The 15,755-nt window shown below is 30.4% G+C and overlaps 1 protein-coding gene across 4 annotated transcripts in view; it reads right to left on the minus strand.

Moving 5' to 3' along the window:
• Positions 1 to 401: 401 nt before the first annotated feature.
• The window catches only part of Dref (DNA replication-related element factor), a 35,521-nt gene continuing 20,167 nt past the window's right edge, over positions 402 to 15,755 (minus strand). The window contains exons 1-14 of one of the 4 annotated variants that reach the window (XM_074141697.1): positions 14,465 to 14,693; positions 13,564 to 13,767; positions 13,383 to 13,471; positions 10,399 to 10,507; positions 10,016 to 10,328; positions 8,613 to 8,699; positions 7,435 to 7,528; positions 7,130 to 7,344; positions 6,502 to 6,723; positions 4,891 to 5,025; positions 3,821 to 4,027; positions 3,329 to 3,486; positions 3,022 to 3,224; positions 402 to 2,432 (exon numbers count right to left, since the gene is read on the minus strand). In XM_074141697.1, the coding sequence (XP_073997798.1) occupies positions 2,116 to 2,432; positions 3,022 to 3,224; positions 3,329 to 3,486; positions 3,821 to 4,027; positions 4,891 to 5,025; positions 6,502 to 6,723; positions 7,130 to 7,344; positions 7,435 to 7,528; positions 8,613 to 8,699; positions 10,016 to 10,328; positions 10,399 to 10,507; positions 13,383 to 13,419 (2,097 nt within the window). In that variant the 5' untranslated portion in view covers positions 13,420 to 13,471; positions 13,564 to 13,767; positions 14,465 to 14,693 and the 3' untranslated portion in view covers positions 402 to 2,115. Of the gene's footprint in view, positions 2,433 to 3,021; positions 3,225 to 3,328; positions 3,487 to 3,820; positions 4,028 to 4,890; positions 5,026 to 6,501; positions 6,724 to 7,129; positions 7,345 to 7,434; positions 7,529 to 8,612; positions 8,700 to 10,015; positions 10,329 to 10,398; positions 10,508 to 11,418; positions 11,523 to 13,382; positions 13,472 to 13,563; positions 13,768 to 14,464; positions 14,695 to 15,755 lie in introns of those variants that run through there. The other 3 variants (XM_074141699.1, XM_074141698.1, XM_074141700.1) reach the window with 3 other exon arrangements.

Raw genomic sequence — 15,755 nt, forward strand, 5'->3', positions numbered from 1 at the left:
ACAAAAAATAAAATTATAGACTTTCACTTTTTGTTGCCTCTAAAAAACTCGCCATAACTTAATTCTAACGATTTAATAACCAGTCAAGAGAAAACAATTTTTTAAAAAACGTATTTCCTAATAATCCTTTTTGATTTTGATGTGAAATTCTATTTGTGTCAACATTCATTTTCTACGACTTTAAAGTTTACGGCTACCGTCCTCCGCAGTTGCCTTTATAGGGAAAATGTTAGGGGTTCTTGTTTAATCTTTAAGTTCAGGTTGGACTTTAAAATTACCAATAAACCTTTTATGAAGTAAGAAGGCAGAGAATACATCAAAATAATTATTTCTTCAAGTCCAGTGTTTGATCTCACACACTACAATTCCAGCAATAGCAAAATTACGGAAAGCCAATGGGACACAGTTGTAACTTAATTATTTATTTTTTTATGTACAGAAACTTCGACTTTAAACAAAAATCTCACAAAAAATGTACATACATTTTTTTCTCACTACAAATTATTAATTCAAATTAAAAGAATAAACCCTTTCTATTCATTTTGCAGCAGAGCACGTCATTATTGGGATAAATTGGTTGGAGGAAGAGTACATTATAATACATACAAGGAAACAGAAGTAACTGCATAAAACATAACCTGGTTACTTCAAAAAACAATTATGACTACCTTTTTTTTATCGCCTAATAATAACGTTAACCTTTGTTGTTTTTTTGCGATAAAAATTATTTTTATACATTAAGGTAACGTAAAAAATAATTTTTTAAAAACTTAAAAAATCAAGAGTTAATACAACTTTAAATTCAACATTAAAATTATTTACTCTTCCATTACTCCAGCAAATCTCCAATTAATTGTAAATTTTTCCAAAAGTAAAAGACGATACGAAGGCCTATTTTTCTGTTTTTTCAACATTTTTTGTATTTGACAAAGAATTGTTTTAGGAGGAATAAACCAAAAACTACCTGATCAAATCAAAGACTAAAAAAATGCATTATTTTAATTATGAAAATGATGTTGTACTTAAGGTAAAAGTTAAATAAAAATAATTCAGAAAGTAGCAAGTTGTTTTCAAAGTCTTTCGGCTCAACTTTACAATGGTATCTTTTAAATATAGATTCTTTCACATTTACATCATTTTTCTTCACATCTGGTGATCCTATTTAAATATAATATATCGTAATCATGCTTTATGTAAATTTATTTCATCTTTCTCATTATTGGATCCTTTTTATTACGAACGAGCTGCCAAACGAAAAGGCCTAGCAAAAGAGATATCGAATAAGCCAACGCACGTGCATGACCAAGAGCCAATTCGAGCGGCTGTCACTTTAACTGCATTGGAGACCACAATTAATGTATTACACTATCCTTCTAAGAAATTTCAGCAACTTTAAAAAGGGCAGGGATGACTATTTTCTGATTATTTTTTATACCTTGTTTTTTTTTGCATCTTCCCATCCCTTAAGATTTTATAACATATTAATAAATATGTCCAACATTTTTAGAAGCACCTAATGAAAGGCATCTAAACAGGAACGGAAACAAAAAATATAAAAAAAATACTTGAACTGGTAATTAAAATAAAATAATAATAAAAGATCAAAATTTAGTTTCATTGTTAATGAACATGAGGGAAAAAATATGTAAGTATGAAAAAAAAGTTTACAGGATTGCTTCTCAATGAATTTTTTTTTTTTAACTCACTTTTAACTAATGGTAAAACAATTACTCTGGAAAATTTTTATGATAGTAAAATAATAAGGACTGAATATATACATTTTTCTTTTCATTCATAATGATTGTTTTAATGGTTTCAAAAGTTGATAAAGCTAAATATTAGATTAAATTTTAATCTAGAAAAATCAATATTACTATTGAAGAGATTTTTCCCAATTCACGCAGCTTAGGAATCATTATTTAAAAAATTATCCATTCTTTTTACCTGTAACTATAACCTTACTTGGGCATGCCTTTCAAATTTGTTGGACATTAAATCATTACTGACATTCATTTGTTCACATTTGATGACCAACATCAAACATATTCTAAAAATAAAAATAAAATAAAAACTAAAAACAGAAGCAGCCAATGATTTTCATGATAAAGATTCTGATCACTCGCTCGGCAGATAATTGATATGCAGGAACTTAAGCTTCAAAGCTAAATGTACTGGTAAACTTTGTAATAACGTATTTGGTGCAAACGTATTTTCCAGATGTGCTCTAACGCATACAGGAACACATAGATAAACGTTGGCCAGCGTGGAAATATGGTAACATTTCCCATTCATTTCTCGCCACCATTCTATTGGAGATTTCTCTAAATCCGCTTGACTTTCCCATTCGTATTGAACGTGTTCTAAATCTGCGCGCTGTCTTGTCGGCATTTCACTTTTTATTGTGCACAGTTCACCCAGAAGATATTCCATTCCTGTTTTTAATAAAAAAAGAAAAGGAAATTAGAAAACTACTAATTTTTAACATTAAATTTAATAAACTATAGAAATTGACGAAAGACCAATAAGGCAAATCCTTTGGAGGTGGGTCCCAGAACCCACTATCCAACCAATTTCACTAAACAAAATTTCAAACAAAGCGATGTCTTTAACTGATTTGCATGTAATACTGTCCACCGAACAAGCGTGGACAGCGCGAATGCTAGAAAGACATTGTCAATATTTATACTTCTTTTTTCCATTTTTCTTTAAACTGATGTAAGCCAAATCATCCTCTTTAATAGAATTTTCCAGAAGTGTTTTATATAAAAGTACATCTACATGAATGTTTTCATCAAACTTTCTTTTAACGATTAATGGAGTACATAAACGATTTATAAAGTTACAACATAAAACAATAATACATATTCTAAAAAACCAATATTTAGTATTTAATAAACACTAATTTTTGTTCTATCGGTCCTCAAGGCGAGCATTTCCGGTGAAAAACGTACGGCGGTGTGGTACGATTACAAAACTAATTACTACTTCTTATTTTTATTTAAATTAAATAATAAAAACTACCTGACAATCTTTTCTTCGATTGCAAACCCATTTTAGAATTCTCAATGGTGTCAGTAGAATTTCCTACTTGATCTTGAACCAAACTTTGGATTTTCTTTTTTACAACTGACCTTTCACCGTCGGTCATAAATGGTAGACTTTTGAACCTTGGATCTAATGCAGAAGAAAGATCTAACATTTCTTTAACTTTTTCAGATTCATACCTAAAAACAAAATAGAAATATATAATATACACTAAGATGTCACGGTTTTATGCCAGAGTAAATATATTTAAATAATGGACATTTTTTAAGAAATTCGTTAATACCTTTCTTGTAGAACTTTAAAAAAAGAAACTTTTAGCTGAGCCGCAAAAGCTGAATCTGTGTTGTTACCTTGGAGATGAACATTTAAAAGTTGACTCAAAATTGGTTTAAGTATTGAAATTAGAGGACTTTTTTCTTCCATTAATGTTGCTATAGTTACCTGAAATCATTTAGAATAAGCTGATTCTGACAGAAATGTTTTTATTTATATGTACTATAACAAAGAAGCCTATAGGCTCCGACGTCAACCTCCACACCCCGAAAAAATAAATGCGGAGTTTCCTCAATTTGTGTATGGTTGTTTCACACAGCGTTTACTGCTGGATGAATAAGTATTGTTCACCAAAGGTTGGTAAAGTTTTGGTGTTCAAACAAATAACTTTGGGGGAAGACTAAATAAAATACGTCAATTTATTCATTTAAAGAAGATCTGGTTTTACAAGATATCGTTAACTACAGACAAAATATTTGAATCGTGCAACTTAAGCCATTACCTTAAAAGGTGATAAAACTGCTACAACATCATCTAATAATCTCCATTCTTCGGCCGTCATTTCTAATGAAGTGGTTGGACATATTGTTGAGCTAAGGCAATCTATGACTGAAGGTAGAACAGTTCGCCGAGCTTGTATCTGCTCCAACATGGTCAGCGTGGACATCCAACCACCACATGTATCGGCCACTAAAGGACTGTCTTCAAGCTGCAATCCACGAAGTATGAAACACATTATTTTATTCTATGACAATCCTCATCTTTAAATGTAAACTTTAAATTTACCGATTTTTATCTTAATTTGCTTTTTTCAACAAATAACTTCGGGGGAAGACAAACACTTTCTTTTTCTCTTATTAAGAAAGTAAGTCTCTGCAAATATGCCAACCTATCGAAATTAAGATTTCACCAAAAATATCTGTTTCGAAGTCTCCTAATTCAGAAAAAGTGTTTTTGTGGGTGTGGGTGTTGCATGGGATTCTTCAAAATATCTCAAAAATGGAAAATCGCTTACATTTGATGTTTCGATTTGGTCTCACTAACTGACCAGACTATAATCACTGGAAGTCCCTCTTTAGTGAACGGATTTTCTGTTTCGGATTCAATAATCAGGTTTGTGTACAGAAACTATTTGACTTTTACTCATAAAATGTCTGTCTGTTGTCACACTATCTGACCCCTAATCTTTTTTTTAAGCACTTCAGATTTCCGCCTAGTCTACTCCTACTTTTCGGAAATCTTGCGAATCTACGAGAACATTGAACTTTATAAACGAATTTGCAATTTTATCAAGTTCTAATGCAAATTACTTTACTTTTGTTTTAAACTCCAATAAGATACCCGCAAGAGATGAGTTCGAGAGTCTATACTGTTGGCAATATATACAATACTATTAGAGAACACAAACAACCACTTTGAGCATTTGCAATAGTTAAGAGAAATAAATAACGACTTTCATTTTTAAATCATTCTAAAATATAACAATGAAATGATTCATGAAAAATGAAGGAAAGTGAATACAAATGGAAAACCTTGTTTTTATTTTAAAAAATATTTTGAAATATTGTGTACCTGTAATAAATTATCCTGTAGCCTTAGCTCTGCAGTCGCTGTGGTATTTCTTGCAATATGAGCGATTAAGGCTCGACATTTTCTCAATACTTCTTGTACCTCTTCTTTTTCAAAAACTAGACCCATACAGGCTGACTAGATAAAAGTAAAACAACAAAAATTATTAAATTATTTACAAATGTTTATTTCGCAACTAAAGAGAAATGCACTGTAATTTATATGCGAAGAGAGATTATTGCCAATTAAATCAGGATTTTTTTATTTCTTTTATGCCAATTTTTCGACCAAGGGACTTCAGGGCTATGGAACGTATTTTTTACCGAAACATTTATAATGTACATTGATTTTAAGATGATTAATAGCTTTTCTGGTGATTAAACTGTTCTTTAAATCAATGTTACTTGTCTCTGTAAAAAAATATGTTCCACAGCCTTGAGGATGATCAAATTCGTTGGTTGAAAGCTTGGCGAGAAAAGAAATAAAGTAATTAAATAATTTTCAAATGAAAGAAATAATTTCTGCTATCTCACAATTATAAAAAATATAGTTGATTATACAAAATGATCAAATTGAACAATTTCCTCTAATCAAAATAAGAAAACAGAAATTTACGACTCAACAAGTCTGGAAACGATTCAGTACTAAATATTAATAAACCTAATTACTTAAACTAAAATATTATTAATTTGCACAAACAGTTAAGGTAGGGTTAACTTTATGTAATTATTAAAAGAAATAAATTTATTTTTTTCCCCTGATTTAAATGCCCAAATTGAACTGAACACCTAATAGAAAATAAAAATTCGATACTAATAAGACACTGTTAGGTGTCAATTTAAGATTTTATTTTAATTTATAACATCTCAAAGTGTACGTCGTGCGAAGATTTACCATTAAGGAATGGTGGATTGGGACTAAAGAAAGACTGCTGACTTCTTTAAGGAGGATCTCCCCTCCATTACCCTTTCAGCCATGCGGGGTCTGCGATAATTTTAGGTACACTGTCCATCACTTGAGTAACACAGTGTATGGCATGTTTCTATGTTTAACCAGTTATTTAATGAGCAAGACTGTGTATCTTCCTAATGTTTGTATGTTACTTTTAACTTCCATCTTCTTTAACTAAAAGTTGTATTTCTGTATGCCGGGATTACTTAAGGAGCATTGATGATTCAGAGAACAATGAAAAGTTTCTTACATAATAAACCAACTAGGACCAATTACGAGAAACCACTTTTTCGGAATCAGAGAACCTCAAAACCGGAGAAAAGTTGACACAATCGCAGCACTTTCTTAACCTATAGTGAGGGAAAGTAAATAAAGAAGTACCTGCCCTTTTTTCTATAGACCCTACCAGAACAGAGAGCCCTTCAGTCAAGATGATGTAATTTGTTAAATATATATATATATATATATATATATATATATATATATATATATATATATATATATATATATATATATATATATATATATATATATATATATATATATATATATATATATATATATATATATATATATATATATATATATATATATATATATATATATATATATATATATATATATAGTTGTCTGTAAAATAATAATGCATAAAATACGATTTACCTGCATGGCAAAACTGAAACAAGGCAATATTGTAAGTCCTTTAGCTACTAAGGAGTCATAAACATCGGCTCTGTCAGAAGCCACCACAACTGCAGTAACTTTCTCGAGTTTAATATGAAATTCTTCCAGTATTACATCAAACTGAGCACCCCAATGTAATACGTCCACTTCTGAACAGTAGATCGTAGACAGGACTCGACTCTGCAGTTCTATTTCCTTACTCTAGAAAAATATAAGAACGAATCAAGAAATGAACAGTGTAGAATTCATGTGAAATTATGTATTTGTAACACATTGTCAGGCTCCAACAATTGTTGGTCAACATTTGAGGTCAATGCCGACCTACGAGCAGTGTTCTCTGGTCACAGACGGTGAGCAGTAAGAAAAATAGGTATTATTATTAAAGATATTTTAAGCACATGATTATGGTTTGACAGGAACTTTCGTTATAAAATACATTAAAATCAAAATATCTTAAATAAATATGGTTAATAATATTTAGAAATTTCATCGCATGGCTTACAGATAAATGTTTATGCAAAACGTTGGTAGCACATCGTTACAAACCGCTGACTATACCCTTAATGATTCCGTATACAATATTAGTAATTATAAAATTAATACTTACAGAAATGAAATGAATTGAAACTGTAGAATATAGATCACCACTAGATGATATCCAGTCTTCAATACTAAGAGATACTGGGGAAGAAAGTGAAGAAATTTCCATAAAAAGTTGATCTTTAACTACTTCATAAATCTTTGGTATTAATTCTTCGGTTAAATGACTTTTTGATGGAATTTCACAAGGTGACTTTAAAGTTCCGATTAATCTTTGAAAGCCTAAAGAAATATGAGAAAAGAAATTATAAATTTCAAACTAATATTCAATATTGGGAAAATGCAAAGTAGGAAAAGGTGTAAAAGGATTACCTCTTCCCTCAACAATTTCGGGATTCTGCATGTCGAGTATAACAAATTCTGCAATAGCATCTGCAATAGCTTTTCCATCCACTAGAGTATAAGCCTAGAAAGAAATTATAAATAAAAATTAATTTTTCGACCGGCATTCACAGATAAATTATATTAAAAAAAGGCAACTATATTACCAAACACACTTATGGCCAAGCGTGCGACAAAAAAGTTATCTCCCTAGCCTGTATTGATTAAGGCACATTTCTACGATGCGGTACCTAACAGGAGTACTCAACCTGGATCTGGTTGAGTGCTCATCTCGATTTATTATAAGGTTTGATAGGTTTAAAAAACATTCCTAAGAGTATGCAGTTAGTAAAGACTGATACATAAGGAGAGAAACTGTTAGCGCTAGTTTGTGAATTTTAGCACCTGAAGACCAGAAGAGTTGAACACACAAAATCTAATGGTGAGAAAACCCTACACCCTAGAAAGGAAAGGTTTCTCCTATCAGACAAAAAACGATTGACACAATTACACTCTTTAGGTTGCAGAGTTTGGTGGCTAGGACTACGATGTGATTTAATTTAATTCAAAATTAATATTCATGCGATATTGAATAGTTAATAGTTAGTTGTTAATGAAATTTCGACTAAATAAAATATGGCACTTATGTGAGCAAATCTCATTTATAAAAATAAAGAAGATAACTAACATTTTACTCCTAAGAAATAAAAGAAAATTGGCTGAAAAATAAATGTAATGGAGGTTTGAAAGTCAAATCCAGTTAGACAAAAAATGTTTTATTTTCTTATTTTTGCCACAAGTGTCAAATAAGTTTCTATTCATAGAATTCACTAGCCTAGAGGAAAGATTAAATAAGTTTTACCGGGAGCTACAGTAAAGTAATTGCCATTTTTTCAGGCGGGCTTTACATCAAATTTTAGTTTAGCGTACAACTTGGATTCGACCATGAAATAAAAGACTAAATAAAATACGTCAATTTATTCATTTAAAGAAGATCTGGTTTTACAAGATATCGTTAACTACAGACAAAATATTTGAATCGGTCAACTTAAGCCATTTTATTTGGTCATAGAACCAAATCCTAACAATGAGCTTAATTTTAAATTTCAATTAATGTGATGCAAGCTAAAATCTTATCTAATAAAATTATTTATATGGTACACATTTACCTGATTCGAAGTAGCTTCTTTAACAATAACACTGAGTGGGTTTATGTCATCAACTTCTGCAATATACTCTGGTTCGCAATGGCTGATCTGATAAAATAAATCAATTGAATGAAATTTTTAAACTCCGAAGAACTAAAGTTAATTTTTTATTTGATTTTGAATCATTAGAATAATCATAATGTAGGTTTCTTCTTCTATAACGTTTTTTATCCATCACTAATTTATTGACATTCATATTTAAAACGATAAACGTCCCTAAAATTGATCCGTCTAAATGATTATTTTTTAAATTATGATTTAAATCACACCGACTTCTGAGGCCACTGGAGCCCAAAACCTTTTACAGGGGCATACCTGGAGTGCTCCTCGGAAGAAAAATCTGAAGACAGGCAAAACTACCTCTTTTTTTAATGATTTAAGGCGCGTCAATATCTAAGGTTATTGGCGCCCGGAGCTTTTTTCAGTGCATTGCCCGCCTCCGGGCAGTGTTCCCTCGCTACAGACAACACTCCGCGTGGGAATCCAATACGCTAACCGCAAAGCTAAACCCTAAAACTACCTAATTACTGTCAATATTATGGCAATCCTATATTGTGAGACGCAAATTCTAACAATATATGTTTGGACAACTGCTAGTTTATAAAAAAAAAATAGTTTCAGGAAAAACTCGTTCTTTATATGGCTATACAATAAATTAATTTTTGGTATAAATTTATGCAGATGCCATCAGCAGTTTAAAAGAAACTATAATTTACTTTACCTAATTTTCTTGGCTTTACCATCCAACCACTTTTAATCGAAACAAATTTAACGTTTATTTACATCAAAAAGTTATTTCAAAAACTTTTCGACGTTTTGAAGATTTCTCCTTTATCACTCGTGTGTCCGCGACTGTGTCTAGGTCTTTAATCATTATTTAAAAAACTTTTTTTTCTTTTCAAGTCTTTTCTTTAACTAAGAAAAATAGAAATACAAAAGAGATGTGTGTGTATTGCTACACATTTACCTTTAATTGTTTTGAAACATGAAAAATTAAAAAATTAAGGACAATATGGGGTACAGAAAAAAAAATAGTTTAACCTCTTTCTTTGTATGAGAATAAATATCTCTGGAGGGTCGAATAGGCTCAAAAAATTATAAGAAAAGATAAAAAATAATCAAGTACTTCTTTGGTAGATAAAAACTGATTTTGTTTTTCAAATGTTCGAAGTACCCTCTAAACTAACGATCTACAGTACTTTCGCATTTGAAAAATAAAACTTTTTTTTTAAGCAGCTTAACAGATTAAAAAATTTAAAAAATCAGTCGTACAAAATGCTTCACATAAGTAACTATATGCAATTAAAAATTACTCACTTTTTCATTTGACTAGGTTAACACAGAATTAACAATCGACTACTAACCTGCGCAGCTTGTTGTGGACTATTTATGGGGAAGACTTGAACAACAGAATCTCTAGCGGAAGATGATTTTCTAGCTTTTTTAGTTAATCGTCTATCAATTTCACCCTTTCTATTCTGTGTTGGAGTTGTAGACTGCACCATTTCTAAAGCAGCCAGTTCATTTTTGTGTTTATTTTGTAAATGCATTCTTAAGTTAGTTGTATTACGATTGTAAGTCATAGTTGCCTTGCACAAAAGGCACACAATCTTAGTCCTCGTTAATATCTCGTTTTCATCATTTGCAGGAAATCCATAACACTTCCAATAGATTGACCTTTAAAAAGAAATAGATCTGTATTAACTAATAAATAAATTATACTAATGAAAATAAGAAAAAGTCTTACCTCATATTGGAAGGAACAACAAGGCGTTTGTAATGTAAAATGGTCCCAGAACTACTGTGTTCCAACATTGGAGTGTAATCACTTGGTTCCACCTTGAGTGTGGTTGGTGCTTAAAAACATGAATTATGTTTTAGATAACTGAAAAGGTACACTTAAAAACATGTTGACATGTAAAGTGCCAAATGATACCAAATATGATAAACCAATAAACTGAAAAATTCGCTTGTAATTAAAATAGAGGGAGAGCATTTTTTTTAAATTAAAGACAGTTGGTATATTAGTTCATTGGCACCTGTGCTTTCAATAGTGCATTGACGGCATCCGGGCCGTGTTCTTTCAGTTCAGCCACAGAGTTCGTTTAGTGTGCCAATAAATAACTTAATTTTGTTTTTGATTTTTTTTTTACCATCTCTTAAAAGAGAGAAAAAAAGAAGCAACCGAAGTTGGCAGATGCAGTTCAAGATTTATGAGGACGTTTACAAAAAATTATAGTGTCTTTCTTTGAGATGTTTCACATTTTCTCCCGACTTTTTTTGTCAGTTAACAAGAGAATAACAAATTATTTCGTAAAAAAATAAGAGGAACTCAGAATGCAATTGAGAATTTTGGTAGTTATCTAAATAGGCATGATTGTGGCAGTCATATGCCAGATAGGCAGGGTAATTCTGTGAACAAGAATAATGAGGCAGTTGGAATTAAAGGTGTGCCACTAATTAAGTCAATGTTACCGTTAAGCTACGTAAATTTAGTTTATTTCAGACAGAAAAAATAATGTTAGAGAGATTTGTACCTAAGAGATGTCCGGGATTAGACCGGGAAGATCAATAGACTTTTGTGGGTATTCGGTGCTTATACATCTGTAGAACTTTAATAAGAAAAGAACTTTGCATGGAAACTCAAATCATTGACACAAGAAAAATAAATAAAAATTATATAAACAATTATAAAGGCAATTATTGACCCTCACAACTATTATGATTCACTAAGTGGATGTTATTAAATATATCCAAGAATTCATACTTTAAACAAATGTCTTCTTAACGTCCCCTTAAGTACTCTTAAAATGAGTGTAACCCTCATAGATATGCCGATAGTTTATCTGGCACACATCAGAAAGAATTACCCACGATGATGATGATCCTTGAATACAAAAACGATACAGTTTCCGTTAATATTTTGATTAATTAATAAAGGATAAAAAATGAACTAATTCTATTACCTTATGGGAAAGTAATTGTTGACTCTTAATGTTCCAACAATTTTATTATTTTTTAAAATTCCACGAGTAAAGAGCTCTTCTCTATCAAAGCCCAAATAGGCCTAATGTTAATAGGTATTAATGATGCAAGAAGTGTGAATGAATGTGATGGGCTAGTTTGTTTTAGATATCGTAACTCGCAAATAGTTACACAACCTCAACTAATTCTGGAAACCCTCTAGTGGATTGTGCGAAGCAAACTCACAAGGATGCTATTATCTCTGAAGATCTAACTAGACTACGACCCATAATGGCGATCAACACATTTAACTTTTTTTAGGACTGTGGTACAAAAAGAAGAAAATAAATGGGGATTAATACCATCGAGCAGATTTTGGTATTGACTTTAAAGGATCTTTTTAGTATTGACACTAAAAAGTATCAGAAAATACTCATTTATGAACCGTTGACAAATAATTTACTGTTGAAGTTTGAAAAGTAGTGAGAATTTATATGGATTACTAGAAATAGTGGATTTTAAAGGTTTTTTCGAGCATAAATGTTTATTGGGAGTAAATTCTTTTAGAAAACAGCAATTATAGGCAAATTTAAGTAAATTAAAGAATAATATTTGTTCTTTCAAACATAAATTTAACAACTGGACGTTAAGTCAACCAATTATTTACTTTATTAAATAACTTTATTTAAATAAAGTAATTTCAAAAATTTAGTACAGCTTAAAAAGGGATGGCTTAATTAAAGCTAAATCGACTGCCCACAGGTTTGCTTACATAGTGAGGGGTACGGTGACTTAACTGTGTTGAGAGAAAATCAACATGTTTGGCTGTTGTACCAACTAATTGTAAACATCAACTATCTCAGCTGGCTCTGATAAAGGTTAGTATTAAGTGCTGAGTTATTAGGCTAGGATAAACGCAGAAATGTCAAGAAATGAGAAATTGCCTTTATGGGGGAATTCAAACAAAATATTTCATTAATAGTTTCAAGAGAAATGAGTCAAAATTTTGTTTAAAATTTGAGGATCGAAGTAATAAACAAAATCTCAAACAGCTTCTTTCCATGAATTTTTTCTATATGAATTAATTTCTTAAATTTTGAATTTCATTGTACACGTTGCATTTCCTTCAAACGATTCAACGAAACTTCTGTGTAAAGTTCTTCCTGTTGTATTTTTTTTTAACCAAAAAATTATTCCTACTTAATGGACTTGATAGGATGTGAGAATTTTAATCTTTTATTGGTTATGAAATAGGAAATAGTGATTTTGATATATTTTTGGGGGAAAAATAGAAGAAAAAAAGAAAGTATGAGTTAAAAATAAAACTTAGTTGTCCAACAAAGTGCCACAACAAATTTGTAGAATTTACTTCCAATAAAAACGCAATTCATAATTTAACTAGTTAGGATGCTCAAATTTAATGATATATCTTATTAAATGCCAAAATAACGTCAAAATATACGTGATAAATTTTATCGATTATTTTATAACTTGTTATGACACACCAGAAACTCCCTTATACTTATAAACATCTTAATAACAAACGCGAACTAATTTGCAATCGAATTGATTTCAAATTATATTTGTTCTATTAAAAGCAAGTTTTTAAGATGTTAAGTTTGATACATAAACTTAGTGTTCGGTAGCATGCTTCTCGCAATTCAGTTAACACATTTCATACAGATAAAATACAATACATAATGATAAATTAAGAAAGAAAATTGATGAAAAAAGAAACAGTATTTAATAGAGTTATAGAAGTAATACCTTTATGCACGTAAACTTGTTTAACTTTCGAATCCATTGTAATGGCTCACTTATAATGCAACTCGTACACAAGCCAAGCCAAAATACTCCTAGAAAAAACATTGTAGAATTTAATACTTTAAACAAATTCAATAATTAAAAGACAATATTCTTATTGCACCGGCAATTCATAGAAACATACTTTAAATCGATTGAAAGTATCGCATGATTAGGATCACACCAAATAAACGATAATACATGATAGGGAAAAATAGGAAATCGACTCTACTCGATGAGAATAATGGCAATGGCATGGCGGCTATTAAAGATGTCAGACTCACGGACTGTTTGAAATCATAGCTATTTGAACACTGTTTAAAGAATAATTGAGGAACAAATATTCATTCTGAAATAGTAAAAAAACAATTCAAATTTTTAATCATCAATAACAAAAAAATACTTCATAATAAATAAAAAAATTCAAAAATCATTGACTTAATAGCCAAATAATCTTAAAAAATAAGGCTATAAAGGATATCAGAATATTAAATAATTATACTGCAGAGTTATTTTTTTAGAACAGTATGGTAATTTAAGATACTTTAAATTAAAATTGCACTTAAAAAAGTAAATCGATGAAAAATTTCTACTACACGATTTAGGCCGTCGATATGTATATAATTTGACAAATCAGCAAAGATGGCGCTGTTGTGTTGTGTATGTTTCATGCTTGAAAATGAACGGTTATTTTTTGTAGACTCCATTGTTTACTTAACTATTAGCGTAAACAAGGATAACTTTTCTGTTTCATAATTTTGAATAAAAAAAATAGCGAGTTTAAAAGAAAATTCTGCTAAATTAGTTTCAGAAATGAAGAAATAAAAAGTTAACCTCTAATTCGTTGAAACTTGCAGCGTGCTCCATTTGTGGTGTATTGAATACATGGAGTTGCAAATAGCAAAATAAAGTTATAAGATAATCCATAATTTCTATTTATTTGGCGTATTTACTAATATAACTTCTGCCAAATATCAACGCCAAACATTATTTCTAAACGTTTTTCTATTTTTTTACTTCCATTTGTAATTAATGTTAAATCTTACCTCGCAAAGAATAATGAAATAAATGTACACAAGATTAAAGAGTTGTGACCAAATGGCCATCTTTTTTCCAAAAATAAAATTATCTTCATTCTTACTGTTTACTTCAAGTCTTCTTTTTCACTTTTTCTTACATGGTACCTAGTTTTTTGAAGTCCTTATTGAGGACAATTTTAATTACTTCAATATTTGCAACCCAGAAAAGCTTTAAATAATTTTGTACATAACACCTGTGAAATCCCATTAAAGAACGGTATTATTTTTCTTCTGTAAATTCTGTATAAATTAAATTTTTTTTTTGTTTATTTTGGTTGTCATTCACAATTCTATGTACGTAATGAGAATATATAATTGTGATATGAAATCTCTTATCACTTCAGGGAAAGTGGACTCGCAACATTTTCAGTAGTTAATGTATCCTTTCTTTAATTAATGGCTCGTCACCATTTCAACATACAGCAATAGGCGTATTTCAGCAAATCATCCTACGCACTCTTTCACATTAGCTCATTGAAGAAATTACTGATACTTTGCCTTTGTTCAAAAGTATTTAAAAATATCAAAAATAGATATTTAAGTTACAGTTCACTTTATTAAGTCATCCCTCTTTAATGTACTCGTACATGTAGAGTTTTAGGGTACTGGATTAGGTGATGGAGTTTAAATCTCTAATCTCTAAATCTAATCTCTTGGTTCCTCTGACAACTCGCTCGAAACCTAACTGAACTATTGAAGATTGTTCTGCGGCCAACATCACCTCGTCAGACTTTCAATTTTGATTTTTCTTTGGAAAGATCCGTTTCGAGTTTCCTTGAGTAGAAAAGTTAGTATGTTTCTGGGTCGACTGTAATTCAAAAACAAATAATTCAGAAATTTAAATTAGATACTTGAAACAGATGCTGAATTTAACAACAATTAAAGTTTGGTACAAATCGGTCAACCGGAAGTATCAATTTAATCAATTGATTTTTTCAACTTTTTTATGAATGTCGATAACGACTCCAACGATTTTCTTTTAACTTTTATTCTTTATACATACATTTAGGTATTTTATTTATAATATCTTGCCAGGAAAAATAGATAAAGGGTACTTTTGGAAGAGGAGAGCGGTTAGGAATTCTGATCTCTTCTCAAGTATTTCAAGAGAAGTTCTTTTTACCAATAATTTGGAATTATAATTTCGAGCTGTTTCCATAGACGCACCAATCAGGACTCGTAAAAAACCACAGGGAGTCTCCCTCCTTATTTCCCAACCATCAAAGAACCTAATCTACTTCCCCGCCGACTGTTCTCT

Source organism: Rhodnius prolixus, unplaced genomic scaffold (genome assembly GCF_049639745.1).
Source record: "Rhodnius prolixus isolate KJV_2025 unplaced genomic scaffold, Rpr scaffold_6, whole genome shotgun sequence".
In the NCBI taxonomy this organism is placed as follows: domain Eukaryota; kingdom Metazoa; phylum Arthropoda; class Insecta; order Hemiptera; family Reduviidae; genus Rhodnius; species Rhodnius prolixus.